At 39.1% G+C, this 23,966-nt stretch overlaps 2 protein-coding genes across 4 annotated transcripts in view; one reads left to right on the top strand and one right to left on the bottom strand.

Moving 5' to 3' along the window:
- LOC131685389 (protein phosphatase 1 regulatory subunit 3C) overlaps positions 1-23,966 on the top strand; it is a 151,387-nt gene that overhangs the window by 27,495 nt on the left and 99,926 nt on the right. The window lies entirely within an intron of this gene.
- LOC131685397 (uncharacterized) lies at positions 4,128-6,913 on the bottom strand. Its single transcript, XM_058969099.1, has 5 exons — positions 5,299-6,913; positions 4,910-5,239; positions 4,708-4,822; positions 4,511-4,635; positions 4,128-4,454 (listed from the first exon to the last, which is right to left on the bottom strand). The coding sequence occupies exons 1-5, from the start codon at positions 5,404-5,406 to the stop codon at positions 4,128-4,130; spliced, it is 1,005 nt and encodes a 334-aa protein (XP_058825082.1). The 5' UTR covers positions 5,407-6,913.

Raw genomic sequence — 23,966 nt, 5'->3', positions numbered from 1 at the left:
CTTTCTACCTAGTCAGCATAAAAAGTTAGTTTTTTTAGTTTGATGGTAGTAAACCATGCCTAATTTTAATTTTTATCAGTTTGTGGGAAATATTCTTACGAACAATTCGTCCAAAGATACCCTGTGAATATATTCGATGGTTTGGCCTCTAGTGAATTAAGTTCACGCTTTTGGGGTTTCCGACCACTATGCAGAGATGTTTTTTGATGACTCCTTCTCGATAACAAACAGCCTATTAGATGCAGTACCAATACAATTGTACCCAAATATTGAAAGATAAAGCAGAATAATGAACAAGTTTTGGAACCTATGCAAACTTGCAGTGTTATGGACAGCATCAGCATTAGGGTACGAATGTAACGTTTGTGACGATACCTTTTTTGTTTCGGTGACTCGTCGCAGTGCATGAAAAAACTCTCGCTCGTATCTGTCAGTTCCCGTAATTCTATCTTTGATGTCCTCAAGAATATAATCATTGAACTGAATAATTTTGGAGATAATATACATAGATAGTTCTTCAAGGCATATATTTTCTTCTTGGATAACTGCACCATGAACTTATCTGTGCGTTATTCATAATTGAGTTTTGAGTCTATTTTAGTTAGGGTCATTTGGCGTAAGGTCATTTAGCATAATGGATATTTAGAATAACGGTCATTTGGCATAATTTCTAATTTTGCGTAAAGTGTAGGTCATTTTGCACAACAGACGCCTGATGGGATTCATGTTCAAAATTTCGAATGAATTTAACGACCCTCTGTCTCCGCTCACAGTACTGCGCATTGGTACGATCGATATTGGGATCAAACTTTATAGTATGGTGTCCTTATCAAGCAACATGGACAGCCAGAATTGTTAGGTCTACACACGCTTGAAACCAGAAGAAGAGTAGCCTAAGCCTTTTTCATCGTCATGATTTTTCTAGGAGAGTTAAATTCGACGGAATTATTGGGTCAACTCCACATCTATGCAAGGTAGTGTCGTTTAGAGTTTCCGGATGCGATTTTTGGCAAAAAACTGCTTACGATTTGGATTGGAAAGTTCTGCGCCGTGTACATTTTCAATCCGGATCGTAGCCCTCTGGACGAAGCTCTGCGAAACATTAAGTTTCCGGGCCGAGTCCCGCGTCGAAATTTTTGGCTTCCGCTTGAATCGCTCTCTCGAGTGTTGGTGTATTGTTCCCAGTTTGAGTCCAGCTTCTGGCTTGTGGTTCACTGTCATCCGTTTCTGGAATCTTTGAGACGGTTGAATTATGTATTTTCATCAGTTTTTCCAGAGCGCGGTGCGATAAGCCAGGAATTTGCATGCGGGTGAACAAAATTCTTTCGCGAACGGTTAGCTGCTTTTTTCTATGTCGACCGGAATCTCACTGATAACTGCGAGTGGATGTAAACAATACACTCTAAAGATAAAGTGGGTAACATTTGGTTAATTTCCATCAAATATCGAAAAAGTTAGGTATGTTTGAAACTGTCTCAATGATTTTTGACTCACCTGTCATTAATTAGGGCCTAAAACCTGCCATCTATTAGGCCGTAATTGTTTCCCATGACTTGTAATACCAAAACTCATTTTTCGATAATTCACCAATAACAGAGAGAACTTTTTGCTTTCGATTACTAGTTAAGTTCTCAAAAAGAAATAGATGTATGTGCGAGGTTTTCCAGAAACTGTTGGATTGAGAGTTGCTTTTTACGCCTTAGTGTTGTGTTACTCAAGAGTTTTGTTATTTACTAGATACAGAAAATCCATAAAAAAATCGTCGCCGTCTACAACTGCTGTCATATCAATCGCTGTTGCACTTTCGGAAAACAATGCACCTTGCTAAAGCGCCGGAACGTTATCGGTCTTGCTTATCATCGGCCAGTAAATGCATTCCTGCTCGTTGTATGAAACCGTGGGATCCGCTTGCATGGATTTGCACTAACGCTTCTGTTATTATCGTATTTTCTGCTGTTTAAAAAAAAATAACAGTTATCTCTAGTATCTCACCTGACTCGGATGATGATGATAAAGGGGGTCAATATAACAATGAGGTGACAGAATAAGCGCGTTATAAATAGAATAAAATTCCATAACATGTTTGAAAGTGAGATTTGGTGTTTGTTTGACAGCTTTCGTTGGTTGGAAACGTTTTTGAAACTGTTTTATTTCCCGGTACACTGTTAGAAAAATGACAATGACATTTGACATGAACACTATTGCGACCCGTTTTTCTTTCTGATAAAAGAATTCGAAAAATTGTACTTCTTTTAATGTAAAATTCTGTTGAATAAGCTGGGGAATAGTGAACGACACATATTCTTACATATTCTTAAATGTAAATTCACGTGAACTGTGACGCTTCCTATATGTGTCTCTTGCGAGACGTAAATATTTTTAACAGTCTAAATCAAGGAATGGTGGAAAAGTGCCGTGTCAATTAAACATACGGATTGGAAAAAAGGCATAATTGAACAAGCCTATTACTTTCCAACGGCCTACTACACACCAGATCGGTGCTTGTCGCAATCAAACCAAACCGTTTCCATAAAATTAGCATGACACCGCCAATACCTTAATACTTACAGCCTCGGAGCAAGTTAAGTTACATTTTGAATCATAAAAAGCCACAAATCCAGGAAAGAGACAGAAATAATCCGTCGGTATCGGACGGACGGAATCGGACGATTATGAATAAATTTCTCCAAACGACGACGACGCTGTTGAAACTATACCTGTGGGAAGTGAAGGTGCTACCTTAAGGCCCAGGAGATCTCGATTGAGCGAAGGTTGGAAAATGCATTTACTGCCGAGCGGTTACGTGAAACTTACGAATCTTGGCCAAAAGCGAAATACGTGGAATAGTTACGAATGAAGACAAGCTCTCTAAAATGGACAATGGTTGTATTTTAATGTGTGAATTGAACCTGGTGGCCGTTTCTAACGGTCACTGCAGTCCAGATCAAAAGTTAAATCCACAATAAACAACTAGGGTCGATCACCTGCTAGCCATGTAGTATGTACTACATCAAAACATTCAACGGTACGCGATCTGATAAATGAGCTGTAACACGATCATGCACACCGGAAAGATCGCAAGCAAGGTCCCTCTAATCGCTGACATACTGCTGTCTGATCTATCGTGCGAATTTCAATCCTACACGATCGCAATATTTCGTCACACTCGGTGTGTCACGTCTCTTCTAGAATTCGCTGACACGAGCCGCAGTCTACACGCTCGTAAAAAGTTACTCAAAAATCAGTGTAATCCCACCCATTTCCAGATAAAGTGGAACAACCCTTAAATTGAGTAATTCCGGAGTTACTCAAATTTGAGTAAGCCAGCATGAACCAAAAACTGAGTAATTATTACTCGGTTTTTGAGTACAATATTATCTACACTAAACCCAAAAGTGCTTCACTAGTACTCAGGTTTTGAGTTCAACATTGCTCAAATTTTGAGTTCAGTACAAATTTAACAAAACCAAAAATTAAGTAATTATTACGCAGACTTTGAGTTGAACATTACTCAAATTTTGGGTTCAGTAGAACTTCAACAAAACCAAAAATTGATCGATTTTTACTCATATTATGAGCAGAAGCTTACCCAATTTTTGAGTAGACAACAAAGCCAGTTGTAATTCCTCAGTTTTTGGGTAGAATATTACCCAATTTATGAGTGCAATATTTCATTAAAACCCAGTAAAGTTCAGCCGGAAATGAGCCGGAATTCCAGCTGTTTCCAGTCAGTATTCCGGCTCCAGTGACACAACCGATTCTAGTTAGAATAGGTTGTGTCACTGGAGCCGGAATACTGACTGGAGCCAGCCGGAATTCCGGCTCATTTCTGACTGAACTTTACTGAGAAACATCCGGATTATGACTTGCAATTCTGAATGGTTTCTGTAAGAAGAAATGCAACAACCGATTCCTATTTAAATTGGTTCATGATCGATTGTTGCATTTGAACTGGAACTAAACCGGTTTACATCCAGTGAAGAAATTGGCCGTCAAAATTTTGTTTTGGATACAACACAATGCAGTCTTTCTTTTCTTATGGAATATTTTTACAATAATAATTAAAGAAACTTCTGTTTATTAAATTTTATGGTTTTTAGTAAGTATTGTATAAAAAAGTAGTCCTTTTATTTGTTGTCAATACGTGCGCGGGAAACTTCAATAAAAGTTTGGACGAGTCTATTCACAGTTGTCCTCTGACTGTGCGGAATTATATTATATATGGCACATGCCAGAAAGTCCCAAAACATTCTAAAATTAGGTGGCACCTCCACTCCGAGAACTGCGTAGCATTTGAATAAAATTTCCACTGCATGAATAGAATTGTTAGTCTCGAATATAACTTTTTTCTCACAAATGACGGCATAATTTCCTCTTTTCATCGGGCTTGCTACGCACACCATGTGTAGTTTGGAATCAGTTGCGGGGGATGCCACGTATGTATCTAAGCACTCCTAATGATGATATAAAATCATTACATCTAACCTTATGTATATTATATTGCATTTACCCCAATCCAACGAATTAAAATTGAAGCCGAATGTTCTTCGCCTACAGTTGGACAGCCTACCAGCGTTCTTTTTTGTCCGCGAATTGGCATATGAGAAATTATTCTCAAGCATCCTCGAATGTGATCTGTGAATAGTTTTACAAATTTAAAATTTTATGACAGACCTTTGGGCTAAATTAAAAAAAAATATATCTCACCATCTTCTACTCTAGAGAATCTGGACGGTGAATAAGATAGACACTGAGAGAAGACATCCTCGATTTTGAGACCTTCTGTTCTGTTAGGATACAATCTCTCAAACATTTGACGAATCTAGAAAAAGTGATATGATATAAATATTCATATGTTCCGTGAATACCATAAAGTGAAATAGTAAATAATAAAAAATAAACATGTTACCACCAATCCTTCATATGAACACAGGTGTGGAAACATATCCAAGATATCATTAACGGGTTTCTTTTCTTTTAATAACAGTTTGAGGACTGGAAAGCATCGGTCCATTTCATCACAAATATGTTCTGCTACTGATGCCGATGCAAGCATTACTCGGAGCAATTGAGCCCGCTCTACAAGTTCAGTTGAAACGGACTCTTCTACAGGCATAGTTCCTCGATTATATTTATGTTTTCCTGCAGGTAGCTGTTTGATGACATTCCGGATGCGATGAAATATCATGCCAGTATGAGCACCCTTTTCCTTGCCTCCGTTGCGCCAAAAGAAAAATGACTAGCATGAAAATAATTATAATTATATTAGAGAAATTAAATAAGCATAGAATAACAAACCTCATCAGGAGCAGTTGGTGTGACTCGCGTATTACTAAGTTGTGGAAATAATTTTACGATTTGAACAGCTGCCGCATGCTGTTGATCAACAGAAGGATACCTGCGCATTTAGAGATCATTGGTTCGTTACTCCGAAAAAGACCAAAAAGATTCCGTGAAAGATTAAGTTCTAAATTTCTTAAAAAAATCTAAATGGTAAAAGTATGAACGGTATTTGATTCGTAATTCTTTGCATGCTGGGACACATCTATTATTTTCTGAAGAAAATCGGTCAGTTTATTACTGTTTTAAAAGTCTGTAAATGTCTGGACCAGGCATACGCAGAACTTTTTTTTAATCACCGATATCATACTTTTTGATCTGCCTCTCGTTTCTTCTGCTGCAAATTTTGTGCATTGGACGTATTCGGTCTATCCACTCATTGAATATTTACTAGAAGTATATGCTAGAAAATGCATGAAAATTCTCGACAAACATATGATTACGGCCTAAAAGCCAACTGTCAAAATCCACTTTGAATGAAAATTCCGGACAAACCGTTACACGCCAATCACAGATGTTGGTAGTAAACGAAAGAGAAAAGTTTTCTCTTTCATAAACTGTTGTGAGCTGTGTTCGACTAGTAACGGTTTGTCTGGAATTTCCATTCAAAGTGGATTTTGACGGTTGGCTTTTAGGCCGTAATCATATGTTCGTCGAGAATTACAGCAAAAGAGACGGGAATGAAAGTATGCTAATTCTGCATATTTTTGTTTCTCAGTGCAGCAAATCTGTCCACAGTCTGTAAATCTGGCATCGCTGTTGCTCGATTCAACGACATTGCGGCTTAGTTAGACCCTTTGGTCGATTTACGATTGAACTGTATATGTAAACAAATAAACACGCTCGCTATAAACAGAAATTGTATACCTTTAAATTCTGTTGGTTTAAATGTTTAAGTTATTATAATTCGTCGTCGTCGGTCGTCTTTATAATTTTGTGCCGGAACATGACGAATTACGCTTTCTAAGTACCACCGTCAAAGACGCATGTACGTTCTTATGCCGAAGTTTATAAATCGAACCAGATTGAAGATGTGTAAAGAATGGTCAATATTGAAATCAGGATGCGAAGAACTGATAACTATGTGGTTTCCTCTAGCAGTTTGTACTGTGTTTCATACATTTCTTTATATTTATAATCAGAAGTGAAGTTGTTTGGCCGTGCTTCATTACTATGCATACTTCATAGTTTCATAGGCTCAATGAAGTAATAATGCATGATACTGATTGACTACGATGTTTTTTGAAATAGAAGCTTCACAACGAAAGGCATTGCTTTTCTCTGCTCATAGACAGTGTTAGATCACCTGCATATTTGCTCGAAGGACTACTAAGGGCCGATTTCTTCATTCTCGCCTAACGTCTTAACCAGGTTTAAACGTACTGGTGAACCCGGTTTAAAATTTAAGCGAGGATAAAGAAATTGGCCGTAAGCCCTATAAATATGTATAGGCATTGCGCATTTCGCCGCAAGGTTGCTCTAGCGGAGAGACTCGTGCGGTTCAATGTAAACAATTCATTCTATCACACTTTAAGGAGTGTTCATAGTTTGATGCACTAGTAGAGTAACAAATAAAACTTTCTACTTGCCTTTGACCGTCCATTATTTGAGTCTCCATTTGCTTGCATGCGACTCGTGTAAGATGATTTAAACCGTCCTTATCTGGTACGATCCCTTGATCCAAAATTGGATACAAAATTTTCATTCGGAATTTTGCGTCATCTTCGAATGTCGAACGGTTAATCTGAAAACGTTAAATATGTATAGTACGACAAGCGCTTACAGTAATTATAGTAGAAAGTTTACCAAATTTTGAACATTAGTGGAAGTCTCATCAATTTTATCTTTGGTCGGATTAGCTTCAGAACTATAGTTTTTTATTATGTTAAGAATTGTTAGACGGGATCCTTTTTCGATTATCCCCATTTCAACTAGGTCGGCATCGTTGAGCAGAACTAGGTTCTGATCGTTTATTTTTTGGGCTGAAAAGAGCGAATAAGTATATATAAAGGTTTAAAGTGACATCTCAAGTTGTTTGCACTACCTTCTTGATTGTTGTTTATTTTATTATAAATTTATTTCCAAGTTTATTTCCCTACTAACTATCTACATATTTCAAACTTATATAGTAGTTTTCTTCTGAATCTCCGTATATACTCCATAAGTTGTATGTTTTTTTCGTTTGCAAGTTCTTGTGTGATATGCGAATAACTTGACTGTCAGTTTTGAGTTTGTAACTGTTGTATTGTAAACAATATTCGCATTCGAGATGCTGTATTAGGCAAACAATTTGATTATCCGATTGCAATATATCTATTATCAAACCATAGGACATTTCGTTGCATACTTGGTATTTCGCTATCAGTCCCGGCCGAAAGCTTGTGTTATTTATTTTCATATGGTTTATATATTTGATTGAATCTGGTAGATCCCGGATCAGGAGTAAATTACTTAGAGATTTTTTGTGTATGTGCTTTGACGAAACGATATCTACCGTACCAATTTCGTATGAATGGTCAAGAATAGTGGTTATCTGTGCTAGATTCAGGCGCTTAGCAAAGCTGTTTGTTAAATTGATGAAATTGTTGCATGTCTTCGCTTGGGATTTCGACTCCTTGAATTTCGCTTCGAAGCGTAAGCAACTATGATTAACAACTGGCCCATCCTGACGAATTATGTAGGGATAATGAGAGATGTGATGGAATTTATTGGTAGGGTTGATGGCAGGGAAGCAGGATTTGAACAACTTGTAAAAACATTCGATTTCGTTTTCCAGATCGTTAATCTGATTCAATGTTAGCTTATTGGAGAAACTATAATAAGTTATTTTCATGAGAGCTCTAAGCAATGATGATAAATTTGAATTAAATCCGAGAATCTGGTTGAACATAAAAGGGAATGCTCGAAGGAGAAGCCAACATTGCGAAGCTGACTGAGGAATAGCATGTCCACGTGCTTTTAACTTCTCGCAAGTAAAATTAGCGGTAGGTTTATCAGCCGATTCAGTTATACCGTATTCGTAATGCTGTATAATTTGGTTGACTTGACTAATCGTTATCACTTTATGGATATTTACAGCTTCGTTCAAAACACATTTGATTACGACCATGACGACGCCTTCCAAAAGATCATGCATTGGATCAAACGTGTTATTTTCCGCTATGTTGAAATATTTAACTTCATTCAGTGCTGATTTTCGAATGATTCCGCATTGTGAAGGTGTTTTAGTTCCGCTTTGAAGAGCATTTAAATCACCTTGTATGCTTTCTTCAGTGCGATGAGGGAAGGTATCACCAATGTTTCCACAATGAAGTGCAGTACGCGTCGCATAGCACATTCTACAGAATAGACTTGATTGGGGCCCCATTAACTCGAAAATTTCATGAATTGCCAGCGTGTCCCCCAAAACATGCACTAGAACTGCCCTCATCGTAAACTTTTCACTCCCATATTGTACTACAACACCATCATCTGATTCAAGCTCACGCAAATCTTGAATCAGCGGTTTCATAACGTTATTGTAGCCATATTTTTTTACATCTCTTGAGCGAACTGTAAGCGTTAGATATATCCTGTTGGAGGATGAATTAATTGCGGGGTGGAGATTCTCAATTTTAACACTGAAATTGATAAGTTTTTTTTTTGATTTGCGTGATCCCAAAGGGTTCAGATATTCGACATCGTCCAGATGAAGCGAGAGTCGTAATGCATCGGGAAACCGTGTCAGGAATGGGTGTGTTTTGAAACGTTGACCATCTTTGAAACCGCACAAGATATCGTCATTCACTGCTTCTTCTGCTATCATCTTGCGAGCTCCGGGATTCTTCATAACCAGTGCTAAAATGCTGGTTAGTGGAATATAGTGAGCAACGTCTTTCACTATTTGTACACTTTTTCTTTTGCCTAGTTTGGTAATCGCGGGGACAGTTTTAGTGATTCTAGTTCTTCCCAAGACTTCTTCCCTAGGGTTTGGCACAGCACAACCCGCAACTCCAGACAAATATGCTAGGTTGTCTTTTGGAGAAGCTACGTCTGCAAAAATTCCATCCAAAGATGCGTCGTTTATAAATTTCAAAGCGTCGGTATCGTTTAATGGGATCGACTTCGATTTCAAAAATTCTCTGAATAGATTCAACATGTAACACTCGTAATCTTCTATAAGATTCGAGGTAACCTGTAAGAACTTTTTGATTTTTGTCTCGGGAAGAGATACATCTTTTCGCAAATCTGTGGCGAATTTACTAATTTTCTTAGTAATTTCATCCAACGACGGCGCCGTTTTAAAGAATATGGTATTCGTTATTCTCAACAGATAATCATCATCTACGAGCATATTTTCCGGATGATTATTTTGAATTTGTTCAACAGCGTCATGGTCGTATGAAATATTTGTAGAATTTTCTGTAATTAGTGGATGAACACTCTCTATGTGCCGTTTCAAGCTCTTAAACCTCTGGTACAGTGAACCACATTCTGAACAAAGGAAAGGTTGAGCGGCTGCTTTGCTGGTGTTCAAATTGTGTACCAACCGGAAGTGTTCCTTCAATTCATCCACGTGTCCAGGAATCATCTTCCCACAATTTGGCACATGGCATGAGAAACCTGAAACCTTACACTTTTTTTCCAGTATATATATATATATATATATATATATATATATATATATATATATATATATATATATATATATATATATATATATATATATATATATATATATATATATATATATATATATATATATATATATATATATATATATATATATATATATATATATATATATATATATATATATATATATATATATATATATATATATATATATATATATATATATATATATATATATATATATATATATATATATATATATATATATATATATATATATATATATATATATATATATATATATATATATATATATAACGTGAATATTACCTCGCAACTTCATTGCAGTTTCAGCATCCACCTCTTCCGAAATCTTCTGCATGCTGGTTGTTCAAATCCACTCTTTCAATTAAAATGTATTTTACACACTACAACTCTAGCTTCAACTATTATAAATATTTGAACAAATTTTTATTTGTGAAAAAGTGATGAGCGATAACTAAACGAGCGTGTACCTACTAATGGAAAATGGCGGATGACGCTTGGAATTTTTAACTTGGCGAGAAACGGCTTTTCCGTTTGGTAACTCCAAAACGGTTTCTTGTGTAATACCCAAAAATAGAGTCAGAGTTACTCAGAGATATTATACATGACAACTCAATTTTTGACGTTTACGAACATCATTCAAAACTGAGTTAAAAGTACTCAGAATCTGAGTAACTTTTTACGAGCGTGTACACCTACCCACAGCTGTCAATTAATATTCTACACTCTGATGAACTGTACATTCGCAGTAGGCTGCGAACTTCGAAACTTCCTTCTTCGGAGAGACAAAACTCTTTAATACTCACGCGAGTTCCGATTCACGAGACTACTACCGGTGTCTATAAATATGCTCATGTGAGATCGGCAGCCTAGGCTAATGACCTATCATGGTGGGGATGGTAGAGCATAGGAACAAGTAAGCAGTACCAGGCGTCCCCATCGGCGGCAGTCGTTGTTTACGTTCGTACTGCTCACACGCGTACACTAAGCAATACTCCTCGCGCGGATCACGAGTGTATGGGGTTATTTTCGTTGTCACGGGACTATCAATAAACCTTGGCGGAGTGCAGTGCGAGTTCGGGATGCATAAAAGCTATTAAATTGCATTGAACCGGACAAGACGGCTACGCGTTATCGCTGCTGATAGGACCTACAAAGTGCGCCTGGGAAGAGAATGTTGCGATAATTTTTAAATCCTACCGTGGTGATCTGTCAAGAACGCACGAGAGCTCTTGGATAAATCTTTTATTATTAAAGATATTTATAAACAGCGAAGACCTTGACCGCTAACGGGTATTGTTTTCATGTGCTCATTTAACCGTCGTGCTAGTAGTAGTAGTAGTGTTGGTGCGAATTCACCACGGATACGAACGCTGCTGGACCAAGCATCTAGAACAGGTAGGCCAAGGTTGATCACTTGAAGCAATGGTGCACGTTGAACACAGAATGATTTTGTCGTTTGCGGAGATTCCAAGGACTACTGCCTCCTTGAATGCTGCCGCGTTTAAATAGCACTTGTTTGTCATATTCAATGCGACTTTTATTGTCTCTCGTTCTATTTTTTGGTTGTCCATTGGAACTTATTTCATTCAGAATAGGTCATCACATATCTTAAACAAGAATCTCATTTTACTAGATCTAGTCTTTTCCGCACATTTCCCGGAATGACGTGCGTGGGTGTAAACACATAACACGATCAAACCATCAGTGCTGCATCAGCAAACCGTCGCATTTTCAGGTCTAAATTAGACAGGCGACCGGCATTCGCCTAACGACAGTGAGTAAGAATGAAAATTCCTAAACATTGATAAGACCCATCGACACAGGCCGCAGCCGAAACTCCTATACCATCAAGGCAACAGGCGTGAATAGATTTGTCGATTTGTTTTCCCCAACCCCGGCGCGGTTGGCAGCCGTCCTGTCGCGGCGATTTTATTGAGTTTCTTTTTGTTTTGCTCTATTCGTACCGTCGGTCGTCGGTCGCGCACCTATTCATAGCGCGCCGCGTTCAAGTATCGTCGCATGTGATCAGTGCGTGATCAGCAATACATACGACCATGCTGGTCGAAATTTAAAAAAAGAAAACCGGTTGCTGTGATGTTGCGTTAAATGCCGTCGCCCATGTGTGCAACGATATGAAGTTTTTGGGGCTGTTGGCAAGTGCGCTTGTGAAAGCTTGCTGGCGCCGTCGAGGGTTACTATATGAACCTGCTGTTGAAGTTATGCTATGCAATTTGTCTAGTTGACGTTAACTTAGGTTATGAGATAAGTCGGTATTCAAAATGAGATCTTATTTCTCTCTCGGTTCAAACTGCACACAATACGAAGATTTCGGGCAAGGCCGTTCGATCAATTTCGGAACTCTATTATGCCTTTTTTCCCTTATCATCAATTCGGAATCAATAACATTAGTCCAGCAAATTGGCTTGGATTAATCCAAGGGAATTAAAATTCGGTTTTGCTGTTGATTTGGCAAGGCATCTGCAGTTGTGAAAGGATACCTAGGTTTACCTAGGTCAAATATTAATAAACAGCTTTACAAGAATGATTGTTACCAAACAGAATTTTACCATGTCATAGATGGGCCGGTACGTAGCCAGAGGGGGCGGGGTTAGAGGTCCCGCCCTCCTTCTCACCCCGGTATTTTTCAGATTTTTTTTTTGAGAAAGCATGTATCTCGGCGACTCTTAACATGTCTGTCGTGAATATGATAGAAAAAGGATGGATGAATTAATGAGAAATTGGTGAAGTGATGCGGGCATAGCGTAGTTGGTAAATCGATTGCCTGGTACGCAGTAGAGGTGTGCGCCACGCCGCCGCCGCCACGCCGCGCCGATGGTTGCATGTAAAAATAGTAAGCACATCAGCGGGACGCCGGCGCGCCGCCGACCTTTAACTAAAATCGGCGGCGCGGCGCACACCTCTAGTACGCAGCTCACCTGGGTTTCGATCCCCAACCCCGCGCATAGGGTGAAGATTTATCTAACCCGAGAAAAGAGACGAATAACCCTAAGGTTAAAACCTCTATAATCAAAATGTAAAAAAATGGTGAAGTAGAAATTTTATAGACCCCTCCCTTATGCAGATTGCATGTATTATAAACATCTTTAAGCAAAGTGTGAACTAAGAGAATTGCCATTCATATTCTATTGAACATAATTTCATATTGGCTTCTAACGGAAAGTTGCTTTAAGATGTTGGTTGCCAAACGCCTCCATAGTGGTGCATCAAGGAGACCGGGAGGGCTTATTGGACTTTTTTATGTTGCATGCCTTTTTTTCTGTCACCTGTCCAATCCAAAGTTTAGCCATTACTTTGTGTTACTAATATATATGAGGTGTTTGGAATATTAATGTTCTTTTTTCATGTGCTGTAGTTTTTGGTCTTTCTCACCTTTCAATTATTTCTTAGCCATCCTGCGCATGATTGTCGCAATATCTAATGTCTCTCTCTCTCTAATATACTGTAGTATATGAGTGTGAATGTCTAATTAATGTGTTGTCTCTTCTTTTGTTGTTTATTTATCGGCGACACTCATAAGAACACGGAAATATGCAAACGAAATACAATACAAATACTCACGGGATAAAAAACGCGCTCAATAACATACAAACGCTCGAGCTTTTCGCGATAATACAAACCCGGCCGTACACCCGATCATTCACGCATACCTACGCTCAGGATCTCGCAATCACATTTACTTTCTGGTAATTAAGTTAACGTGATAGCACTTACGAATTTATAAACGCCGTTGACAAGTAGACGAAGGAAATCGATGTCTGAAGCACAATCCAAAATGGCAACGGTTTAAATAAATTCTCTATAACCTCAACAATGACCTATTTTCCGAATGAGATTAACGAGTAGATGAATGAGATTAACGAGAAGATGACGGAAGTCGCTATCTTGGCCTTCGAAATAACGTCACTCATCGATTTCCACCATCTATTCGTCATGTCAATTTAAAAGTACGCTTATGGTTACGGTTATAGGGAATTTTGCTCAACCGAAGGTCGCCATCTCAGCGGCGCGAAACATCTGTTTCCAGCATATAATCGTCAAACCCATTCCAAAAATACCTATTAGGGTTATCGACAATATTGCTTAACTGGAAGTCGCCATCATGGATCTCAAAATGACGCCAAACATCCATTTCCATCATCTACTCGTCAAGCTCAATCCAAAAATACCAATATTGTCAGAGTAGAATATTACTCAACCGAAAGTCGCAATCTTCGATTTCGAAATGGTTCCAAATCTCCATTTTCGTCATATTGTTATGTTATATTCATTAAATGTTATATTAATTAAATTTTGTGAACTGCTTTGACGAAATGCCCGTGGTGTTGCCGGCTTGTGCCGTTTTTACTTGAGCCCGTTGTTGGTTTTGGCATCAACCGTTGTTAGCTCACGTATTTTGTCAGCGGTTGGGTTGGAGTCTGACTCAATTTCGTTTCGAACGGAAACGGCATCAGTGGCGGAGGGATCTGTGTGATCGTATGCTGACAGGAAAGGGTTACAAACGAGGCGCGCGCGGAGCTGCCAGTGTATTTGTTTTGCTTATTTTAGGCCCCTCAAAATTATTTCATATTCTTTACTCGAATAAATTTTGTATTTTGTTAAGATCGTATTGTTTATCGAGACATCTCATGATCTTTTCCTTATCCTACAAACGCAATTCCTTTCCTGTAATGCTAGTGGAGAGGCAGGAATGGTCTCGGTCTCCATCAAGAGCGAGTATCGAACTAATATTTCTTTCTATCCCCGACAGAACAGCATTGGACGTGGCAGGTTTCTTTATCGGTCATTTTATGAAAATGTTGAGTCAGTGAAATATGCTCAGTGGGAATGATTTGCTCCTCCCCAGCATCATTATTTTGATTCATTGTGCCCTTTCACTCATTCGGTCTAACTACGGGTAAGCTAAAGCTACTAAGCTAAACTAAGCTTTGTTTGCCAATAGCACTGGCGCGGTAAATGTAAACAGCAGACTGTGGCTAGAAACGATTTGTTAGTTTGCTACACAGCACTGTTAATGAGCAGAGCGAATTGAGTTTCTGATCGGATCGAGATGAGAAAGTAGACTTTTTATTCAAAATTTGTGTGCATTTAATATTAAAGATTATCTTCTGGCAATACAAAATCCATAGCTTGCTAGAAAGGCATTTTTGACAGTTAATAAAAAGGATCGACGCCGAGCAGTATCCAAATAGATCGCTATCAAACTGGGAGTTAAATTGTACTACTAACCCAGAAGAGTTTCAGGGTGAGAGTTAGGAAACAAATCATATTTGTGTACACTACATTAAAAAATCATTATTCAAAACGTGACTTTCAGAAGAAATTCGTAAAGCTTTTGGGGAAAATTGGAGAATGGAATACATACCAAATTTTGGATTATGCAATGTTTTTGACCATTTTTATTAAATTTTTTACGTAACTACGTTTTTCTATTGTATATCCCTCCCTAAGGTTGAGGGGTTTGACGTTGTGGGTTTGATAGTGGTGCATCGAGGAGACCGAGAGGGCTTATGCGCCTTTTTTATGTTCTATGTTTCTTCATACTCTGCACCTGAGCATACAAACGCTCAACCACTGGTCTATGCGCGGTAATGTGGCCGACTGGCGGGTCGTCGTGCATTGACTTTTGCTGTGTGCCGTGTTTGCAAATATTGTTCCACAATTTGATGGCGGTATTCGTGGACGGGGCTCACAGTGGGAGTCATTGTGTGTCCGTTTATCGGTCGAATTCGTCATCGTAGATATACTAATTAAATTAATTTAACAATTAATTTAATTTAATAAATACATAAGTAGAAACCTATTAGTTGTCGCTTTGTAATAATCGTAGTTTTTCGTGCTAGTGTATTGTTATGTGCTAGTCGTATGTCTATCTATGTATGTGTTCGTCTGAGTATTTGTGACAGTTGGGTCAGGGAATGGATGCAGAATTGGCGTATATAATAGAATAGTGGCTAATACTTCTAGTGATCAATTTGTGCATTTGGTTCTATGCATTCGAGTAAGTCGGATTGGATAAATTAGGGTACGATGAATTTACTGACGCAGTCATCCATTCCCGGCCAGCATAGCATGATGAAAGTCTAACAGCATGCAATTGTCGTTAATGGTAAATATACCACATTTGCTGCATTTAGACGAGTTTGATTGCATGTTACATGTGTTTTTCTATTCTACTTCATTAGTCTGTACTCTTGCACATCTATCAGTTTGCTTTTCCATTACTGATGTATAACAAAATAGTATCGGTCAATTTATACACTTCTAATCTTTGCATCTTTTTTCTTTATTCCGCATGTTATGATTCCTTTTATTGGTATATTTTTACTATACGCTTTCTATACTCATATAGGTACAAACGTTCATGGCCTTCACGATAACACAAACCGTGCCCCAAACGCGACCATGCAATTGCAATAATCCACACATACTTACGCCCGCGATTTTGCCTACATGAAAAAACCCCGATAGTTAAGTAAACGTAGCATCTTCAAACTTCCAAACGCGGTCTCAAACATTAACCCACTACTCGCGCGATCATGAATCGGTCACGTCCAGAAATCTTACCTCGGTCCTAGCAGTCTGGACTAATGTCTTCAGTTGAACCAATCAAAAAAGTGACGCTCATATTCACTAAACAACACGTTCCATGGTGACGTGACCTGGAACTCTAGTGATATGGGAAACGGACTCCCTTCTACCATCTGTACCATACACTAAAAATCAAGCATCCGATTCACGGTTCGCGCGATCACACAAGAATACACGCTACATCATTATAAAATCGAAATTATACACGCGAAGTCACATACACGTGACAAACACGTTAATATACAAATGCTTGAGCCCTTCGCGACCATCCACGGAACCTACACCCGCGATCTCGTAAACATGATAACATCCCGGTGATAAAGTAAATATCTCAGCTCCTATAAATTTTCAAACACGGTGTCAAGCGTGAACCTAAAAACTCCCGCGGTCGCACGACCATAAATCGGTCACTTCCGGATGTTTCCATCCTTGATATCAGCAGACTAGGTCCATGCCTTCAATTGGAAATCAATTAAAAAAAGAAAGCTCTCATATCCACTGGACACCACGTTACATGGCGACATGACCGAGGACTCTAGTGATATGGGGTAACTTACTCCCGGTCAGAATGTCAATTGTACACTACAAAACTAACTATCAGAATGAAGGTACGCGTGATCATCGAATAACGCACGCGTATATAAGAATGGCCACACGGTTACAAAATCCAGTTTTGAACATGCCAAGCCACATGAACGCGAGCACACGTGACAAACGCGTTAACATACGAATGCTTAAGCCCTTCGCGATTAACAACGCACACCTATGTTCGCGATCCCGCACACTTAATAATACCCCAGTAATAAGAAGAACGTTTTAGCACTTACGAAGTTTCAAACGCTGTCTCAAACGCAAACCTACAAACGTCCGTTTTCGCGCGCTCATGAATCGGTCACGTCCGGAAACCATTACCCTCTGTTCTAATAACTTAGGTCCATACATTCAGTAGGACCAATAAAAAAATAAAGCTCATATCCACTAGACAACACGTTCCATGGCGACATCACCGGAAACTCTAGTGATATGGAAGATCTCACTTTCTTTTAGCATCTGAGCCGTACACCAAAAATCAAGTATTAGATTCACGGTCCGCGCGCGATTATCCAAGAACACACGCGAATATGCGAAAGGCACACGGTTATAAATTAGAATTTATTCAAGCGAAGTTACATACACGTTAGCACACGCGACATACAAACGCACACGCGATCGAACACGTTAACGTACAAATGCTCGAGTCCTTCACGATGATACACGCGATCGCGAAGTCCCTACGCCCGCACATACCTGAACCGTACAATGAATATCACATTCAGAATAACGGCACACTACAATTGGCTTAAAGCGGTGTTTTAGTGGGCACCATTGCCTGTCTCGTCTGCAATTGTAGTGTGTGACGAGGAGCCCTTCCGAGAACCTAGCTCTACAGCATCAGTAGGACAACTCTCGAAAAAAAAGTTGTTCACGCAAATTTTCACGCTGAAACCCTTACCGCCCCCCATTAAGACTAATTAACCTTCCGAAAGTCGCGCTAGTGGACTGAGTGCACACTGCTCTGAAAATCAAGCGAAATCGTCATAGCGCACCAGCGGCTGCTCGTTCAGTGGCCCATTAGCGCGACTTCCGGAGGGTTAACGAGCAACCGTTCGATTAGAACGGGTTTCGAACTAGTTGGTAGTGTTCAGTACAGTTGGGAATAATTATTGACCGTGGATCATTTTCTCGCCGACTATCTACACCAATCAACAGATTGGGAAAAATATGTATAATCAAATGAGTGAAAATCCTGCGGCAACGCACGAACCAATCATCTAGAAACATCATTTACGGGTGGCGGGGACAAATATTGCCACAATCATCCACGGCCGTTTTACGTTTAGAGAAATGAACTCATAAAACCGGATCAGTTCCGCTTAACGATTTTCCCCGCTATGTTGACCGACGACCGCCTCCGATGGTAAAGAGCCGGTTGAGTCGTCCACTCACTTAAGCCACCACACCGCGCCAGACGGCATTAGCAGAGGTCGCACTGCCTGATCGTAGCATAAATCATCGCCTTTGCCCATGCCGTCGGCACCGGCTGCGCGGGATTGGATTTATGCAGCAAATTTGCGCACCGCGCACCATCTCCAGCTCCGTCGTCTGCTCAGCTCAGACACCAGACTGGTGCGGTGAATCTATGCGATATGTGGTGTAAATCTGCATACTTGATGGGCCTGATCGGGACCGGGGGAAATTTATCGACTTCCTCGACGTGGGCGAGTACCCCGGCAAACTAATGTTGAGGGCATTCCACAAGCCAACCGCGCTAGGTATAATACAATTTATTAATGTTTCATTTACACGCTCGCATAGTTTACCCGTTTCCCTCCGGCTTCAGGCTCCTGTTGTGCGTGTATATAGGAGAGACTTGGCCGGATGCGTGGGATTGCAGCAGTACGCCTCGAGATCAGTCCCGCCTACTGACATGTTTCCTTGCTTGAACCTTTCTTCCATGGCAGTGCAACATGGTTCTCTTTTCTCTACCTTTTTTTGTGTCGTTAATTCTGCACCAGCTCAACGAATTTACAAATCGTCGCTGTTGTGCTATCTTAAGACAAGCGCCATTTAGCACTTTTCGAGAAAAACGATTTTTAAAGTTTGAGATTGAATATCTTAAAATTTATAAATGCTACAAGCTTTTCGGAGAAAACATTCGATGCTTCTATCTTTTCTGAAGTAATCTCTCGATTTGTGTGAAGATCGGTTGACTACACTTACAGTTTTTGCTTAAAATGTAAACCAAAGTCGCTCGCATACGTGTCATAAGTGTGTATTGATGATAAAATATGTATGACGTGTCACAAATATGCACAGAAGATTTCATATAAAAATGAATCATAACTGATTCGTGAAATTATGCGCTATAGATAGCTATGTGCGATATTATACTTTTCCATGCGATAGCAGCAATATCAGGTTACAAAATGATAGTATTGGAACACAAAGTTTTCCCAGTTTTCCTCCTTTATTCGGGAAAAACAATAAACAAAAGATGGTTCCATTAACAATTTAGAGACAATATATATCAAACAATGATTGTGTTGATAGGCGACTAGACGAAACGAATAGTCTTCTTGCATAATCCATCACTACATTTCGGTATACTTTCCAAAACTAGTGGAAATCTCAATAGGAAATTTGTTCAATAATGTTGAAAATATAAGCCAACCATTCCCAGAAAAAAACTATGGTAGGAAAAGTTTTGCTCCCGAGACAAAAACCTAGCTAATGGTTATGGTTTATCTGCATAGAAATTACCTATGTCATGAGAGACATCTATTGGCTTGCTATAAGCTTTTTGGCTTATAGCAAGCCAACAAACAGGGTATGTTGTCTGATATTTCTTTGTCATAAGATAGCACAACTCGATCACTCGAGAAACTGGCGCTTGTCATAATCGTGTTTCGCTATATCTCAGTAACCCAGTAGAATTTCAAAATTCTGAAAACGCAACTTTATAGAGATTTTAAAATTTAGTAACATGGCATATCTAACTCAGTTCACCCCAAAATGGCGTTTGTCATAAGATAGCACAACAGCGACGAAATGTGACAACAACAATGTTGTAGCATGTGATCTTTGCTAGTTTAGTGCAAATCATTGGAAGTTGCATTTTAAAATTAAAGAGTGGATGAATATACCTCACTGCTAGATGGATCCAATCGGGCTTTCGCGTTAATGAAAAAGGCATAGGTTAGGTTGCAGCCCACTGAGCGTTGGATACAGGAAGGCCATATTTAATACGATGGTCATATTTAATATTTTGCTTACCAGAGATGAGATAAGAAAACCACGCAGATATAATTACTCCGGAGGGGGGAATGTTTCCTGGGAGGTCGTTATGAATCTGCAAAACCCACGGTTTCTTTTCACCATTGTGTGAGCGCATGACTGCACTGACTGCCCGGGTTTGGTAGCCCACCAACATGGTGCGATCAGGCATTCGGGCAGCCAGTGCGAGTTCGATTGTATACGCTACCTGCTCCACTGAAGAAGCTCCCCCGTTGCGAAGTGCGTTCTTATCTATCGCGCGATTCGTTGACGCCCGACCGGGTCTGATAAGGAGAAGTGCGCCAATTTCCTGAGCAGACAGAATAAAGAGGGGGAGAGAGAGAGACAGAACGAAACCTGCATGCCGTTCGGATGTGCTCTTATCATTTGGAACATAAAAATATAGTACGGTTTACGAAGTGAAAAACAATTTTATTGTTTAAGATTAGCCAATGACTAATTTGTGCGATAAGTGTTCTAACTGCATTGGCTGGATAGGCCGCTTTATGTATTGCGAAAGAAAAGCATTACTACTACGAAAAGTGAATGAACAATTGATAAGAAATGTCTCACTAGCATTATTCTTTTTCTGTTTTTTGCAGGTAAGGCATCAAGTTGTTGAGCTGATAGCGAAGATTGTGAAGATTTGGGATAATCGACGAATTTCTTTCTTCGTATGCAGTATTTACTTGGAAACAATTAAACCAATCAAATGAAGGTATTTATTTTTCGATTGTGTTGTATTATCGAATTTCAGCGATGATACCTTGATACTAACTCACATCAGAGGCGGAATCAGAAATATAGCATTTTTTCCGAACATGCTTAAATATTAGTTTGCCCCGGAACACAAATTGTGTCTCTGTTTTTTTAGAGCTAGTCCTGTCACCAAATTAGTGTCGGATTCTGATGAGGTGCAGTCGAAACGGAAATGTTAACTATTTCATTGAGTCAAATTTTGTGCATGAAAGCACAATACCTAACATGAAACATGGATTTTTGCGTTTCGCATTCTCCAGTAACGGACACTCTCTAAGGATATTTTTGGCATTGTGCCTGGCATTTGGTTTTCAAACTCACAAAAAAGATTTCGACTCCGCTTTCTCATCAACAAACTAGAACTGCTGTGCTTGCGACCCAAGACGGAACCAGCTACTTGTTTAGGCGTTCACGCAATATGTGTGATTGTTTAAATTTAGTATTTGGCGTCACGCCAGTTACTAAAGAAAAGAATCTGACACGCTTTTTTCTACCTTTTTCCACCACAAAAGACACAGAGTTGAACGGAGAACAGAACCTCGAAGAGAGATCGAAATGCTGGATCAAGGGACCTGTTTTTTTTCAATCCACTTATTTAACACGACCCGCGATGAAGACTTAACGGAGCCGTGGATCTATTGTATTTACAGCGAATACATGAAAAAAGCGGTTGCTGAATTAGGCCATTACAAATATTTTTTAAAAATTATGTCACCCCCCCCTTCAAAATCGCTGAAAAAAATCAGGGGGCAAATAATTTTTTTTAAATTAACCAGAATTCAAAAAATTGTCACGTTTTATAGAACAACAATAGCTTCCATAGAGTTTTGCTTTTCGTAACTGAAAACTATTATGGTAGTTTTAGAAATTACCATCCCATGATAATTTTTATTTTGACCATTCTCGGGTAAATGTGAAGTTTAAATGAGATCATCGATCCAGTCCAACACCAAATGAAACGTTTGCTGGTCGCAGAAGGAAGGACCCATCTGTGTATTATCAAACAAACATCCCGATCAGAGTCTGATAACAAATTGAGAACTAAACTTGATGTTGTGATGTAGTAGGGAATGATTGCTCAGGTTGTTATCATTTTGGTCGTTTTAACGGTTAAAAGATCAAAATCGAAAGCAGAAAAATTGCACTATGACATCAAACAGAAAACTATTCATGCTATCAGTGAAAGCAAATTGAAAACTCATTGAGATGGTGAAATATTTCATTGATAACAAAATAAGTAATCAATTTGATGAAATAGAAACAAACATTTTTTTCTAAAAATGTAAGCACATCAAAATGAGATCAAAATATGATGTTATATCTGAAAAAGTTTAAACTGATATCAAAATAAGATTTCAATTTGATGCTTGATATCAAAATATGTTGTCTATTTGCTGTAATTTTGATGTTGGACTTTGCTCGGGATCTCATGGAAAGGCTAATACAGACCGACTTCTGAATCGATTCCATTTTAAACGCAACAGTCGATAGAGACAGAATCGATTGTTGCATTCGAAAATAATTTCGATACGGAAACAATCTGAATTCAAATCAAACTCCTGGAGATTTATATGTGGTTCAATATTCAATATACATGAGCTTTACCGAAAGGTTTTTGACATTTAAAAAATTCATATGGGATAGTAGTATTCATACCGTATATCCGCAGCCATATGTGCGATTCTTATGAACTTGATCAGATCAAAATCTGCTACTAAACCTTCCATTTAAGGCTAAGCTTGTGAAAATCGAATAAGCCGTTTTCCAAGAACTCGAAGAGACATTAATTCTGAAATATTCCAAGAACCAGAAACATGCGAAATTTTCGAGATAGACGCTGGAATCAAAAGAACTTTGTCTGGCCATCAGCGATCAAGAATGCTCTAGCAAAACTAAATATAGATCTTACAAATAATGGTATCATCGGCACTTACCGCAGGAAGAACCGGGAATCCATTATCGATGTCAATTTTTGTAGCCTTGGAGTAACCGGAAAGATGGACTGAAAAGTGTGCGAGGATATATCCACAGCGACCACCAAGCGATTTGGTACAGCATTGATAACAGGACTATGAACTACACATGAATATGAATATGTAGGAGATTTATAAACGAGTGAAGATGGAAAACAGCGATTTTTCACAGGAACGTGTCCGTCGAAGAACTTGAATTTAAGGGTATCCTCTTCAACCTAAATGCGAACGAGTTCACGGCACTACTAACAAAGGCGTGTAATGCGACCATACCAAGGGATGGGAAACTGAGAAACGGTCGCCGGGTGCAATACGACGATCATCGATCTACGTATAAGTTGCCTCCGAGCTTGGAGAAGAAGTCGGAGATCACTTCGGTTTCTCATCTCGCTCAGTTCAGAAGCTAGAAATCGCTCCGCTGCAATAGCAGGGCAAGTAATCAAATTTATCCGCGCGACGCTTGGCAAAAATTGATTCCTTCTGCCTAGTGTGTGATACGTGAACTAACAATGAGTGATAATGCCAAGCAAAAGTATATCACGATGCAGGCAAACTGTGTTGCTGTTGACTACACGAAATATCCGGTAATACCATCAATTCATGAAGGGGAGCAAATGTTGAAGGTGAACTTGAAGTTCAACGTAGCTTGCGGTACTTTATGCGGTGCAATTCCACCATTTACGTCATGCGGTACTGAATATGTTAAAAAATATTAGTCAATCAGAATCATTCGCCTCCCAGAACAACATGAAACACATCATCGAATGTAATAACATTTTATACAGTATCCCAACGTATATAGATGTTGAC

This window comes from Topomyia yanbarensis, chromosome 2 (assembly GCF_030247195.1).
Source record: "Topomyia yanbarensis strain Yona2022 chromosome 2, ASM3024719v1, whole genome shotgun sequence".
NCBI lineage: Eukaryota > Metazoa > Arthropoda > Insecta > Diptera > Culicidae > Topomyia > Topomyia yanbarensis.
The sequence above is the reverse complement of the archived record's forward strand: the minus strand, read 5'-3'. Positions and strand labels throughout refer to the sequence as shown.

Coding starts and splice junctions, on each gene's coding strand:
- LOC131685397 (XM_058969099.1), bottom strand. CDS start 5,406: ATGCGCAGGTATCCTTCTGTTGATCAACAGCATGCGGCAGCTGTTCAA. Junction 5,240..5,298: donor CACCAACTGCTCCTGATGAG/GTTTGTTATTCT, acceptor TTTTCATGCTAG/TCATTTTTCTTTTGGCGCAA. Junction 4,455..4,510: donor TTTTAATTCGTTGGATTGGG/GTAAATGCAATA, acceptor TATCATCATTAG/GAGTGCTTAGATACATACGT.